The 12,036-nt window shown below is 50.2% G+C and overlaps 1 protein-coding gene across 1 annotated transcript; it reads right to left on the bottom strand.

The window, feature by feature from the left end:
- Positions 1-668: 668 nt before the first annotated feature.
- Positions 669-12,015, bottom strand: EMC8 (ER membrane protein complex subunit 8). The gene is made up of 5 exons (XM_040253979.1): positions 11,506-12,015; positions 4,712-4,788; positions 2,445-2,514; positions 1,639-1,733; positions 669-1,137 (listed from the first exon to the last, which is right to left on the bottom strand). The coding sequence occupies exons 1-5, from the start codon at positions 11,734-11,736 to the stop codon at positions 978-980; spliced, it is 633 nt and encodes a 210-aa protein (XP_040109913.1). The 5' UTR covers positions 11,737-12,015; the 3' UTR covers positions 669-977.
- Positions 12,016-12,036: the final 21 nt, after the last annotated feature.

Here is a 12,036-nt window from a genome sequence, read left to right as displayed (position 1 = left end):
TCTCTGCACTCTGCATGGGATAATTCATATGAAAAAGAATAAAAGCGATGGAATCCTTTCCCCATCAATTTCCTACAATGGGGTTAAAAAGCTTAACTGTTTCAAGCATTAACGATTACAGACCGAGCGCTGTAAAACTCCAGGAGCCTATGTTTTGTTCAGCTTGTGTGGCTTCATATACAAAAAGAAATAATTGTTGTGAAGAAATAAATTAGAGCCATTTGGGTAACCATGCAAGCCGGTCAGGAGTCAGGACCGACTCTTGCCTGTTTAAGACAACCTTATCACACCGGTCCCCTTTTTCTTCAGTTCTGTGGGTTTCCCATCTGTCTGGTTGAGGAGCATCACACAGTGCTCCCACTCAAGCTGCATTCCCAACATGTTTGTTTTTACCCTTTGACGATGAAGGTTTCCCAGGCACCAGCAGCATTATTCCCATGTGAAGAGGCGCGGCAGCTAGGGGAGCCTCCCAGCTATGGACACCAGCATACGGCTCTCAGACACAGCTTGGCACCGGCACACCAGGCGTGGGCCTGATCCCCAGGCTGGACGATGTTAACTCAAACAGGATGAAAACTCACGAACACTCTCTTTTGGGTGCAAGATCTGGGCTTTTTTTTTTTTTAAAGACAGTTCATATGCCTTGAAAAGTATTCTCTCCAGATTAAAAAAGGTTAGTTAAAATTGTTTAATAGGAACAATCTTGGACAAGCAGAAATAGCTTTGATTTGAAGAATTATAGCCACGTACAACTGGGAAGGCTCCACAGGGCGGTCGAATGGGACGGTCTGTACCTGGTCTAGAGACTCTGCATTAGACAGGTGACTGATGGACATTCTGCCCTCTCTCAAGGCACATGCCACTTCTGAAAACTGTCAGCTTTCCACACCGGCTGTGATATTTTATTTACATTTAAAAATAACTTTTCTTCTTCAGTGTAGTGGAAATGCCCAGAGACCAGTCACTGAAACCCCTCCCTAACACAAGTGCAGAACAGCTTTATTGATCTCTGGATTTGTCCAGTCATTCCGAATGTCATCCAGGTGGTTATCAAAATCCACGAGTGTTTCGTAGGACCGGCTGTCCAGGAGCGATGCCGAGATCCTCTGGGCCTCTGGCCAGTCTTCACAGTAATCACTATGAGGTGAGACAGGAGAAGTCAGCCTCTTACTCAAAACGCGTGGCTTTTCAATAGAGTAAACAGGAAACCAGCCGCGTGCAGAGTAGTATAAAGTAAGCCAAGGGTGAACTCTAGCAAACACATCTAAACACATGAAGATGCATATAAAGGATATGAAACATGGAAGAGATAACCTTCAAATGAAATTCTGAAAAAGCTGGAGGTAGATGACTGATTGCAAATAAACTACACAAGCCTGGCTTAGGGAAAGGTGGCCTGGGATTGGGAGGGGAGATCCGTGAGTGACAGGCTGTCTCCACTGCTTGGAAACCCTGCAGGCCTGTCCTCTGGGGGCCGAGGAACACCCGTGACTTCTGTACGAGGTGTGCACACTTCTCTAGAGAACATGTAGCTTAAAAACCCAGAAGCCGGGGGTCAGCTTTCCTGCGGGAGCAGCATGCCAGGATTGGCCCCAGCACACGCGGCAGGCAGGCCACCCCCTGGGAACAGGCACTCACTAGTGCGGGTCTCTGCAGCGCCATTTGTTTTCATGGTGTTCATACACATGGATCGTGGGGACCACACAGTCCATCGTGAATTTAGTGTTGTCTACCTGCAACGAGACAAAGGGTGCACTCGTGAACAGAGCCAGGACCTCTGCAGCAGACTACAGGTCCCTCCTTGAGGACTCCACAGGGATGGTCAGGGACGGGCTCAACACTGCCCACTATGGCAGAAACCCCGCCTCAGAGTGCACACCAACACAGCCCAGGCTCACCGCGCATCATGGGAGAGAAACACTGAGTACTTGCCTGCTTTCTCCCAAACTCGAAGCTTCCAAACGTTACGCTGCCTTCCCTGTTAGAATTCCATCTGAACTGAGAGGAACAGGGCTCCTGACATGAGCTCTGTCCCTCCCTGCTCCCTCAGCTGTGCTGGTTAACCTAATTTAATGCGTCTCAGACGTGGGTGTACACTGGAATCATCTGGAAGCTTATGGAGACATAGATTCCTAGGCCCCCAGAACCTGCATTTCCAATAGATTCCCGGGTGGTACTGACACTGTCAGCATGGGGATCCCACTTTGAGACCCACTGGAGCTGAAAGACCCCCACCTCTGGACACCCGTGTGCCATGACCACAGCGGCCCTGACTCAGCAACTTTAAGCCTGCAGTTGGGAGAAGACGGCCGGAGGCAGCCACGGCCTGATGAAGTAAGCACCTGCAGAAAGGGAACTGCTCACAGACAAAGCTCCCGTCAGCAAGAGGCTGCCCGGCAGCTGTCCCCACACACAGGACTCTAGAGCGAGCAACACTGACTCACCATGATGAGGGCCGTGTCGCTGAAGCCCTCGGCGATTCTGGAGGCTACCTTTTCTGCTACCTGGTTTGGACTGCGAGAGAAGAACCAGCGAGGTTACTAATTTTAGCCGACACTGGGCAACACTGTCTGCCTGAGGCAGAGTAAACAGCAATGACACAAAAACCAACAGCACCAGTAAGCCACCCCCTCGTGTGGGGTTACAGCCATTTAAGTAGCTTTTGGGGACTGTGATCCCGCTGCAGTGACTTGTTGAGGACCGTGTGGAGCTCAGGGCAGAGCAGGGGCCCTTGTCTTTTTGTGCTTCTTTCCCTCTGTACAATCAGTCTCAGCTTTCTGAAGCAAGGACTGAACCAGAAACACACTATATAGTTACGACCCTTTCGTTGTGATTGAGGTGAAAAAAGCAGGCTTAATGATTTATAAAAATAAATTTATCCAAGTATTCTATTTTTACCTTTAAAATTGAAAATTTACAGAGGTGTGTAATTATCTGCAGGATTGTATTAAGAAAAATGAAACAAAAAACAATGTAACAGAGAAAGGGCCCCAGGGATTCTCGTCCCCCAGGTCAGCCTGGAAAGCCCTTAGAGTGAAGGCAGTGCTGCACAGGGGTCTCGAGGGCTGGGGTCCCACAGCCGCCAGCTCATCTGTCTGCACCCTCCCAAGGCTCCTCGGTTGCGGCCGTGGGTGGAGCGCCTCCTGCTGCCACAGCCCCTGCTCCACCCGCACAGCATGGGCTCTGGGGCCTGCACCACAGGCCTGGGTTCCAGTGTCTTTCAAGTTCAGTGCAGCAACTTGAGGGCAAGGGCCAGCAGTCCGTGGCTCAGCTCAGCACAGAGCTTGGCCTGGGGCAGGGGATTCACACTCTGGCAGCTTCCTTCGTGTAGCAGGACCAAGACTGATGCAGGTCGTGAACAGGCTCCAGCTCATCAACACAGGGAGGCAGGAGGACTCGAAGGAGGGGCTGGTAAGAAATGCACTGAGGAGAAACCAGAGGCATGCATGGATGCAGGGGCCAAACAGTCAGAGATGCTTTGGGAGAAGCTGAAGAATCAGGAATCAGAGAGCAGCCCTGCATGTTGTCCACAGAGAGGCTGGCACAGAAGCCGCTCTGAGCCCATACTGCGCTGGGGATCCTGCTGCCCTCAGTCCCGACCGGGCCCAGTCCTCTAGGATAAACCAGTTCATATCTCTGGAAGTGCTCCGTTGGCTTACTGTATTATTTCCCCAAACGCTACTGAGTCCCGCCACTTGCCTATGCTGGGCGAGTGGACATGACTCCGGGAGCCATTTGGTCTGGGGCCCTGCACTGCACCCCCTGACTGCCTGGACACTGGAGCCCGTCAGTTCTGCCTGGCCACATGAGGAAAGCTTCAGGGTGACCCAGCTCGTGCCTCTGGCTGCTCAGGGTGCCGACTCCTCTGGGACTCTCTCCGTGAGATCATGTCAGGCTGGCTGCTGGCCACATCCCTTGACCAAAGGACACTGTTCTTCTGGGGGGGGGGAAGGGGGACACAACTTCCTGACCCGACCCATCTTCCTTCCTCAGGCAGGGCAGGTGCCAGCTTTTGCCACCAGCTCTGGGTAATTGCACCACCCTCCTTTCTCTGACATACGGTTCACACCTCTGGAGACAACCAGCTTATTAAGCCCACCTCAAATTACCCTAATGTCAGGATGTCATCAGTTTTTCTGCTAGGACATTGATGCAGAAACAAAGCAAAGATCTCAGCTTTGCTCATTAGTGAGAACCACCGTGGGGGCAACTAGCTGGATAAAAGAAAACGAGACCTATTATATGGGAGAAGTAGCAAACACCATGCTTTCGTCAAAGCAGCAGACCCAAAGAATACCAAACCTAAAAGCTGCTTTTTTTTTTTTTACCCCAAAAAAGAGTAGAGTTCTTGCCTGGTGCTCTGCCCTACATCAATCCCAGTTTGGGAATGGGAAGCAAGGCACAGCTGAGGGGGGACTGAACAGGAGGCCCTGGACTGTTGCTTTCATTTTAAGAATTCCTGTTTAGCAAAATAAAGACAACACAGGACAGAATCTCAACGTTCATATGAGTGTTTAGAATGACTGGTGTTTGGAATGACCCATACCCCAGCCCTCCTGGAATACTATCAACAGCACAGAGGGGCACTGTTCCCATTGACTGGGCCCCAGTACCCCTGGAATACTATCTACAAGCATGGAGGGACTCTGTTCTGACAGATTCTGCACCCAAAGCCCACTGAGGGGTTTTGAGGGGTTTCGCATGGATATACCTGGCATCCTTTACTCGTTCATTAGCTTGATAATAACCAGCAATCACGTAGCTATTATCTTTGCACCATGAATCAATCTGAAAAGAGAACAAAATTTGGAAAGAAAAGGTGAATGCTTTTCCCTTAAATATCAAGTCTCAATAAACAGAGGAACCTCCCTCCCTCAACCAAATGCTGGGACAAGACAAACAGAACTCCTGAATCCTCCTCCCTATGAGAACGAAATTGGGCAGTTTCCTGGTGGCCTTTGTAGTTCGGTCGCTAAGTTGTGTCCTAGTTTTGCAACCCCCATGGACTGCAGCCCACCAGGCTCTTCTGTCCATGGGATTTCTAGGATTCTGGGCTTTCATTGCTGTGGCCCAGATTCAGTCCTTGGTTGGAGAACTGAGATCCCACCAAATTATGGTAGTGGTATGGCCACCAAAAAAAACAAACCCACACCAAATGGGTGTATGGGTGTTCAGGGGAAGGAAGGCCACCCCAATTAGCTCTTCCACAGTCCACAGGAGGTCAGAGAATGCAAAGAGCGTAGGCGCCCCGTCTCTCGGAGGTGGGGTGTCCTCCCACAGAGGAGGAGCCTGCAATGGCCGGGGGTTGGGGTGGGGTGTGAGGCTGACCTAGGAATGACCTCCTCCCCTAGTCCCAGCAGAAGGCTCCAGCGCAGACACATAATAAATGGCTGCAGTGCTATGGGTGAGGGGGAACCAGTGTTATCCACTTTCTCTGACAAAATGAAGCACTGAGGCTTTCTGGGGCTTGAACAAGCCTTCAGATCATTAAAATCAATCCTTCCCAGATAGCAAACTAAAGAGCTCAGAGAGGGTCTAAGCTTGCACAGCCAGAAAACAGAGGCAGCATGGGAATCCAAGTCTCTTTCAAAGGCAAGCCCTTCCACACTGTTATTTCAGTATTCCTTGTAACACACTATGGAAACTCCTTGTGCTGGGATGTGGGGTACAGGGGAGCACATGTGCCTGCACTCACACACTTCCCTGTGGCATGCTTTTAAACGGGAGCATGGCCGCAGTTTTGAAAGTTTTGTTTTACAATGCCACTCTTCTCTTATCAGATTTAGCATCCTGCAGGTCTAATGCGATTATTAAAAACAACAAAAGGTAGTCCTGTTTTGCTGCAATGGAATTTTAATAATACACCGCAGGAAATTCTATTCTCAGCTTGCAAAAGAAGAGATACAATTGATCCTCAATTTTTTTCAAAGTGAATTGACTGGTTAAAGAGGGTCTCTTTTCTTTCTTTTCCCTTTTTAAACATAGCTCTATTCGTTCTTTTTTTTAAATTCTGGTTTGGGACTCCCAACAGTCTCCTTTATGACTAAAAGCAGACATTACAAAATGGTCACAGTCCAAGGTTCCCTGGCTCACACGAGGATTAGAATAGTAATTCTGGCCTCCTAAGAGCTTACAAATTACCATACTGGGTCAAAACCAAGGCTCAATGAACCAATTAGAGGTTTTGGTCATCCACCCAAGAGATGAGGGCTATGTCTCCAAAATATTTATAATGGCTCTTTCACTCTAACTTTGAGGCAAATTATTCCACAACTACTTATATTTTATTTCTATCACCTCTTAAAAGAATGAGTCTTGGAAACTCTACTGCTGCTTACAGCAGCAAAATTCTTTCATTTCTTTCTAAATTTACCTCCACGTGGTATCCAAGGGCATAGCCTAGTTCTAAAATCTGGCACTTGGTCCCATTTCCTGAACTCACACCCACCCGCTGGCCCGCTCTTTGGTGTCGCCCTCTCAGCCTTTGTTTCTGATCGAACTGGTCTCTTGAGGGCGTCCTCGTGTAGGTGATCCTCACTTCTGCCCACCTCTGAGCCCCTCGCCTGGCTCCGCGGTGTGGGCTGCTCTTACATCCAGAGTCACAACTACAGAGTGTGTCCTGAGTCTCATACGAACACTTAGTGGCCTAACACAGCACAGATGTGTCTCACAGGGCAGAAGCCAAAAACGAGTCCGTGGGGCTGACTCTTGGTGGAGACTCGAGGGGAGAACCTGCTCTGTGCCTTTTCCAACACGGAGAGGTCATCGCATTCCTCGGGTGGTGGCTGCCTCACTCTGACCCCTGCTTCTGTGGTCAAAACTCTTTTCTCTGATTCTTGCTCTGCTGCCTCTTATGCGGACTCTTGTGATTATACTGGGTCCATCAGATAATCCAGGATAATCATCGTGTTTCAAGATCCTTAACTCAATCTTATCTGCAGTCTCTTGTTCCATGTAAGGATCCAAGGACTCGGAGGTGGACATCTTGGGGGAGGGGGCATTTTTTTTGGTCTACCACAGCTACCTTTAATGCAAGGGTAAGACGATTATTTCCCACTGCCGCTGTCCTGCAGCAGGCTGCACCACAAGTGCAGGGTATCAGTTCCCTGACCAGACACTGAACTCAGGCCATAGCGGTGAGAGCACCAAGCCCTAACACCAGGCCACCGGGCGGTCCCATAGCAGTCTTCAGCGAGCAGTCTAAGCTGCTCCCCAGTCTTGCTCCTGGGCTGAAGGGAATGGTTTGGGATTCAGTCCCCAAGAAACACACAGGGTCACCCTGTACCTGCGCTCAGACAGCAGAGAAGGCATCTGACAGGATGGTGGATTCTTGTGACAAACAAACGCATACCTCAACTGACACTTTACCTAAAGAGGGGTGAATTCCTGTACAAAAGACTCTAAAGGCCTAACCAAATTCTAGCAGAAAAATAATGTCATGACCTTAAACTTCTAGTAGAACTCTTTGCTTTCTGTTTGTTTTTCTAGCTGCATCACATGGCTTGCAGAATCTTAGTTCCCTGGCCAGGGACTGAACCTGAGGCCCCGGCAGGGAAAGCATCAAGTCCTAACTACTGGACCTCAGGGAACTCCTAGTAGAACTCTTTGAAGAGGCTGCTCCCAAAGTGAACCAGGTCACAAAAGCCTGGGCTTGGCTTTCAAAACCTTTCAATGATTCAAATAAGAACCACCAAGTGAAGTCTGGATGCCTGTGACGGGCATGCACAGCCTGTCCACTGTCCAGAGAGACATCAGTGGCCACTAGTTGATGACTGGAGAACCAGCCATCAGAGTCCACAGAAGTAGCGAACACAAGCTTCAGTGGAACCAGACATCATCAGTGAGTGATGGAGCACAGAAGAGCTGGTGTGTTGGAGGAGGCAAGCAGTATGGACAGTCAGCCGAGTAGGGGTGGGGCAGGTGGCTCCTGAGGGGTTTCAGAATCCTGTAGTCAGCCCAAACAGCTTGTTAACAAAAAGCCCAAGTGGATTTAAGTGGCAGATTATACAGTAGGCAACTCGCACCCTCCAAGTGGGGCAGGACAAAGCAAAAGAGCTGAGAAGCTGTCTGAACTCTGTTCTCAGTGAATTCGTTTCTGCTGCTTTGGTGTCCTGTGATGCATCTTGTGAACAATCAAAATGAAAATGTTCACGATGGCACTCTGATACCTGGCAAGTGACTTTGATACAAGGTCCAAATCCTGCATTCAATTATGCAGTTTCCTTTACTTTTCAGACGGAAAGAAGGACACTATCACCTTGGCACAAGCCGCCACCCTCTGTTCACGTCTTTTAGGCCTGCTCCCTCGCAGACATGCAGGAGAACTACTACAGGCTCCAGGCCCACTCATCCATTCCCAGCTAGGCTGGACAAAGAAAGCAGCTTCTCTCGGCAAACTTGCTAGTGTCTGCGTGAGCGAGGCACTGCATGCACTTCCGTGACGACAGCCACAAAGCAGGCAAGGCAGGGAGCTGCTAAGTAAGTCACCCCAAGGAGGGTGCTGCTCCCAGGCTGGTCACTTACAAGCTCGGTGTCTGGGAGCCTCCCTGTCTGCAGCAACACCCAGGCCCTGGAGTCTAAAATCAGAGGGGCTGCCTAGTTTCACAGAGAAGAAAAAGATCCTCAAATCAGCAGCTGATTCTTCCACGAGGAGGAGCCGGCTTTGGAGGAAGAGCGCTGGAGATAAGGGGCCTGGGAACAGAGAGCGAAGGTCACGGGAAGAACTGAAAGGAGAGCCCAGAGCAGCCAGCTCCCCCTCCCAGGAGGAAGTAGGAGGCTGAGCTGAGAGCCAGAGGGGTAGTAGCCTGTGCAGATGAGCACAGGGAAAGCACACATGGGGGGCAGCAGAAGGAATCCCAGGCCCAAGTCAAACGAGGAAGTCATCAGAGCAGAAGGTACCAACAAGCAGCTCCCAGCACTAGGAAATCACAGTGAGGGGTGTGTGTGTGGGGCGGGGGAGGACAAAGAGGGCTTAGGGAAACAGCAGCTTTATGCTAATTTCCCTACTGACATTTTATGGGTTTTTGCTATTAGAAATAATTCCATCACTACTTACGTCAAAGGGTTGTTAAGGATAAATTAAGATAACAGGCCTAAGTACTTAAAAAAAAAATAGAAAGCACCCAGAAATGCAAGGATTTTTTTTTTAATGGAAAATTATAATGAAAAGCCTTACAAAGGAATTTGATCCTACCCTTTGATGGACAGCATATCAAATCAGTCTTTCCCACTTATCAAAAATAACCCAATACAAAACTCCCTGAATAGAAACAAGCCATCAGAATTAGGCCTCATTTATAGTTTTATGGATTTAGATGCTTTATTAAAACATTTTCTACAGCTGATAAACTATGGCTGAGATTTTTCATTGCCTTCAGGTTATAAAGTTGCTAAGACAAAATCTGAATAATATAAACTTAAATATCTTAACAGTAACACAAAAACTTGTAGATGGTTTCAAATGGCAATATTTTCTTTATAACTTTATTTTGAAAGTTATTTAATTTGTACTCAATTGACATTGTTCTCCTACTTGTTAAATGCTGAGTCTATGATTCAAAGTTTTGATCAATATAAGAAAAGTGAGCACACACCACCATACTGCTTGGCAGGACAGACATTCAGACAGTTTTTACTGTCTGAAAAGAAGCTAAGTGCAGAAAACCTAGTTTGCACGTAATTCTGTTGGACAGGAGACTCCAACCCTGAAGGGCACATTTGGGGAAACGCTGGAAGGTGCGCCTGGAGTCTAGAGGCAGTGGCGCAGAGTGAGCAGCGTCCCTGAATGATTTCTACGATGAATCTGTCCACCGCTCACCTCTCTCTTTGTCTGGTCGCTTTATACTCTGCCTCCTAGCTCATCTCTAAAAGTCCCCCCCGCCCCCGGTTTTCACCTGGTCCCTCTGTCCCCCTCCTCCAGCCTTGCCCCTTGGGCGACTACTTGCATGTCCCTTTCTCTGGGCAGCCTGCCCTCCCTGACTCTGCCAGCCTGGGTCAGCGGACCCCTCCCCACTTTCTGCTTGACCCCCTCATATGGCACTTATTCCTCAGTACTTTACTTGTCTACCTGGTACAAGTTCAACCGCTACACACGTACTGTATTTGATCCATAGCAATATCCTTCCCCCTAGCACAGGCTTGGCTCTACTGGACAGCTGGATAACCCTGCATTAATACTACTGGTCAGTTGAGTTCCCTGCGAGTGCCTGCACTTCACATATCCAAACACCACACAGTTATGTTGATAGAATAATCAAGACAGGGAGCTGAAAAGACTTGCATTAAAACAGACACACGCATACCTCAGGAACACACTGATACCAACAGCACATTTCTTCAGGAGCTAAAATGGTTGATTCTATACACATCATCTACCTTCTATCTATGTTCTGCCCCACGATGATAGGGAAAAATTCACACAATGACTCAGTATAACAGGTACTCAAAGATGAGCCCAGTAAGCTTAGGCAAGGACCACTAGTCTAAAGACATGTCCTGCTTATCAAGAATTTACATGGGTGTCATAATTAGGTACTTACAAAATGGATTCATTTCACTTGTTGGGATGTAGAGAAAAAGGATTTCTACTACTCTTCTCAAACTTAACTACTCTTTGCATGAATTAACAAATTCTCTTTTAGTATCACAGTTCATACATATTCGGAAAACTACCTCAACCCAGGCAGGTCTGAGCCTACTCCTCCCTAAGGTTTTAACTCCAATTTACAGGTGGTCTTTTTCCCTTCACCGGTCACCATACCTCAACAACTAAGGCCTAGAATTCAATAAGCAGTCGGTCTGTTCCTATGCCACACCTTTTCCCACTGTACTGCAAATAAATCAATCGTGAGCAGACCCACAGAAGTGTGCGGGCTGGAAGGCAAGTCTGCTCTGGCTTTCAAATTCCACACAAAGTCTTTAGCTTTTAAAATCACGGGTGCATTCCAGATGTCACTAAGGAAGACAGACAAGCTCTTGTTCACGGAGCGCTCGACGCCGCCTTTCTAACCGTGGGTCCACCCTGGGTGTCCCGGGGCAGTAACGTGGTTAGAACCGCGCCTTCACACCTACGGCAGACACGGATCCGGCCCCGCGACGGGGCGCGCGAGCCCGACGGCAACGTCCAAACTCCCCGCGACTCAAAGTTCCAAATACAGACGCTCGATTAACAGCGGCTTGTCTCTGTAAGGGCTACTGGTGTGAGAAAATCGGTGCCTTTTCCGTCGCCTAAAGCGTTCTAAAAACACCCGGGACGACTAAGGTCGCCCCTTCGGCCGCTGCAACGACGAGGTGCCTGCCATCTGCGGGGCGCTTGCTAAGTGCGTGCGGATAAAGACCAACGCGCCCTCGCGGGTCGTCCGTTCACGGTCACGGCGAACTCGGCGGTGCTGGGTCCCCAGACTCCGGCTGGACCACCCTGACCTTCTAGCCGGGACGGCTCGGAAGCCGACTGTCAACCCGTCTCCTGTCCCGCTAACTCTGAGGCAAGCCCCTTCCCGCGCTTACCAGGGTGAGGGCCACCTCCAGCATGGGGGCGAGGGCCAGGGTGCCGTGGAAGAGGGGGATACAGTCCACGAAGAGGGTGTGGTGGGCGCCCGGGCCGCCCAGGGGCAGGTGCTCCTTGCGCGGCTTCTGCTTCTCGGCCACGAGCAGTCCGTTGACGGCGCAGTGAGGGTATTTCGCGCCGTGCAGCACCATCTTGCAGTAGGCCTGGGTGGTCAGCTTCACCCCGGGCATGCTGAGCCCGGGAGGGCCCCGGAGGCCCGGCGCCGGCCGAGGCCTGGATCCGCTGCCTGGCCGCGCGGCGCCTCAGGGGAGAAGCAGGACGAGGCGGCGGCTCCCTGGCGCGGCCCCGAGGCTGGCGAGGGCCCCTCACGGGCCCAGCCCCGCTCAAGCTCCGCTCCTCAGATGCCGGCTAACCACCCGGGAGAGGCCAACGCGGCCACCTTAAGACTCCACTCGGGCTTTTCGCCGGGCGCCGCCGGAAAGCGGACGTCCAGTAGCAGCCGGAAAGCCGCCTACTCCGGCGTTTTACGA

The sequence above is a fragment of the Oryx dammah genome, unplaced genomic scaffold, assembly GCF_014754425.2.
Source record: "Oryx dammah isolate SB20612 unplaced genomic scaffold, SCBI_Odam_1.1 HiC_scaffold_13, whole genome shotgun sequence".
NCBI classification, from domain to species: domain Eukaryota; kingdom Metazoa; phylum Chordata; class Mammalia; order Artiodactyla; family Bovidae; genus Oryx; species Oryx dammah.
The sequence above is the reverse complement of the archived record's forward strand: the minus strand, read 5'-3'. Positions and strand labels throughout refer to the sequence as shown.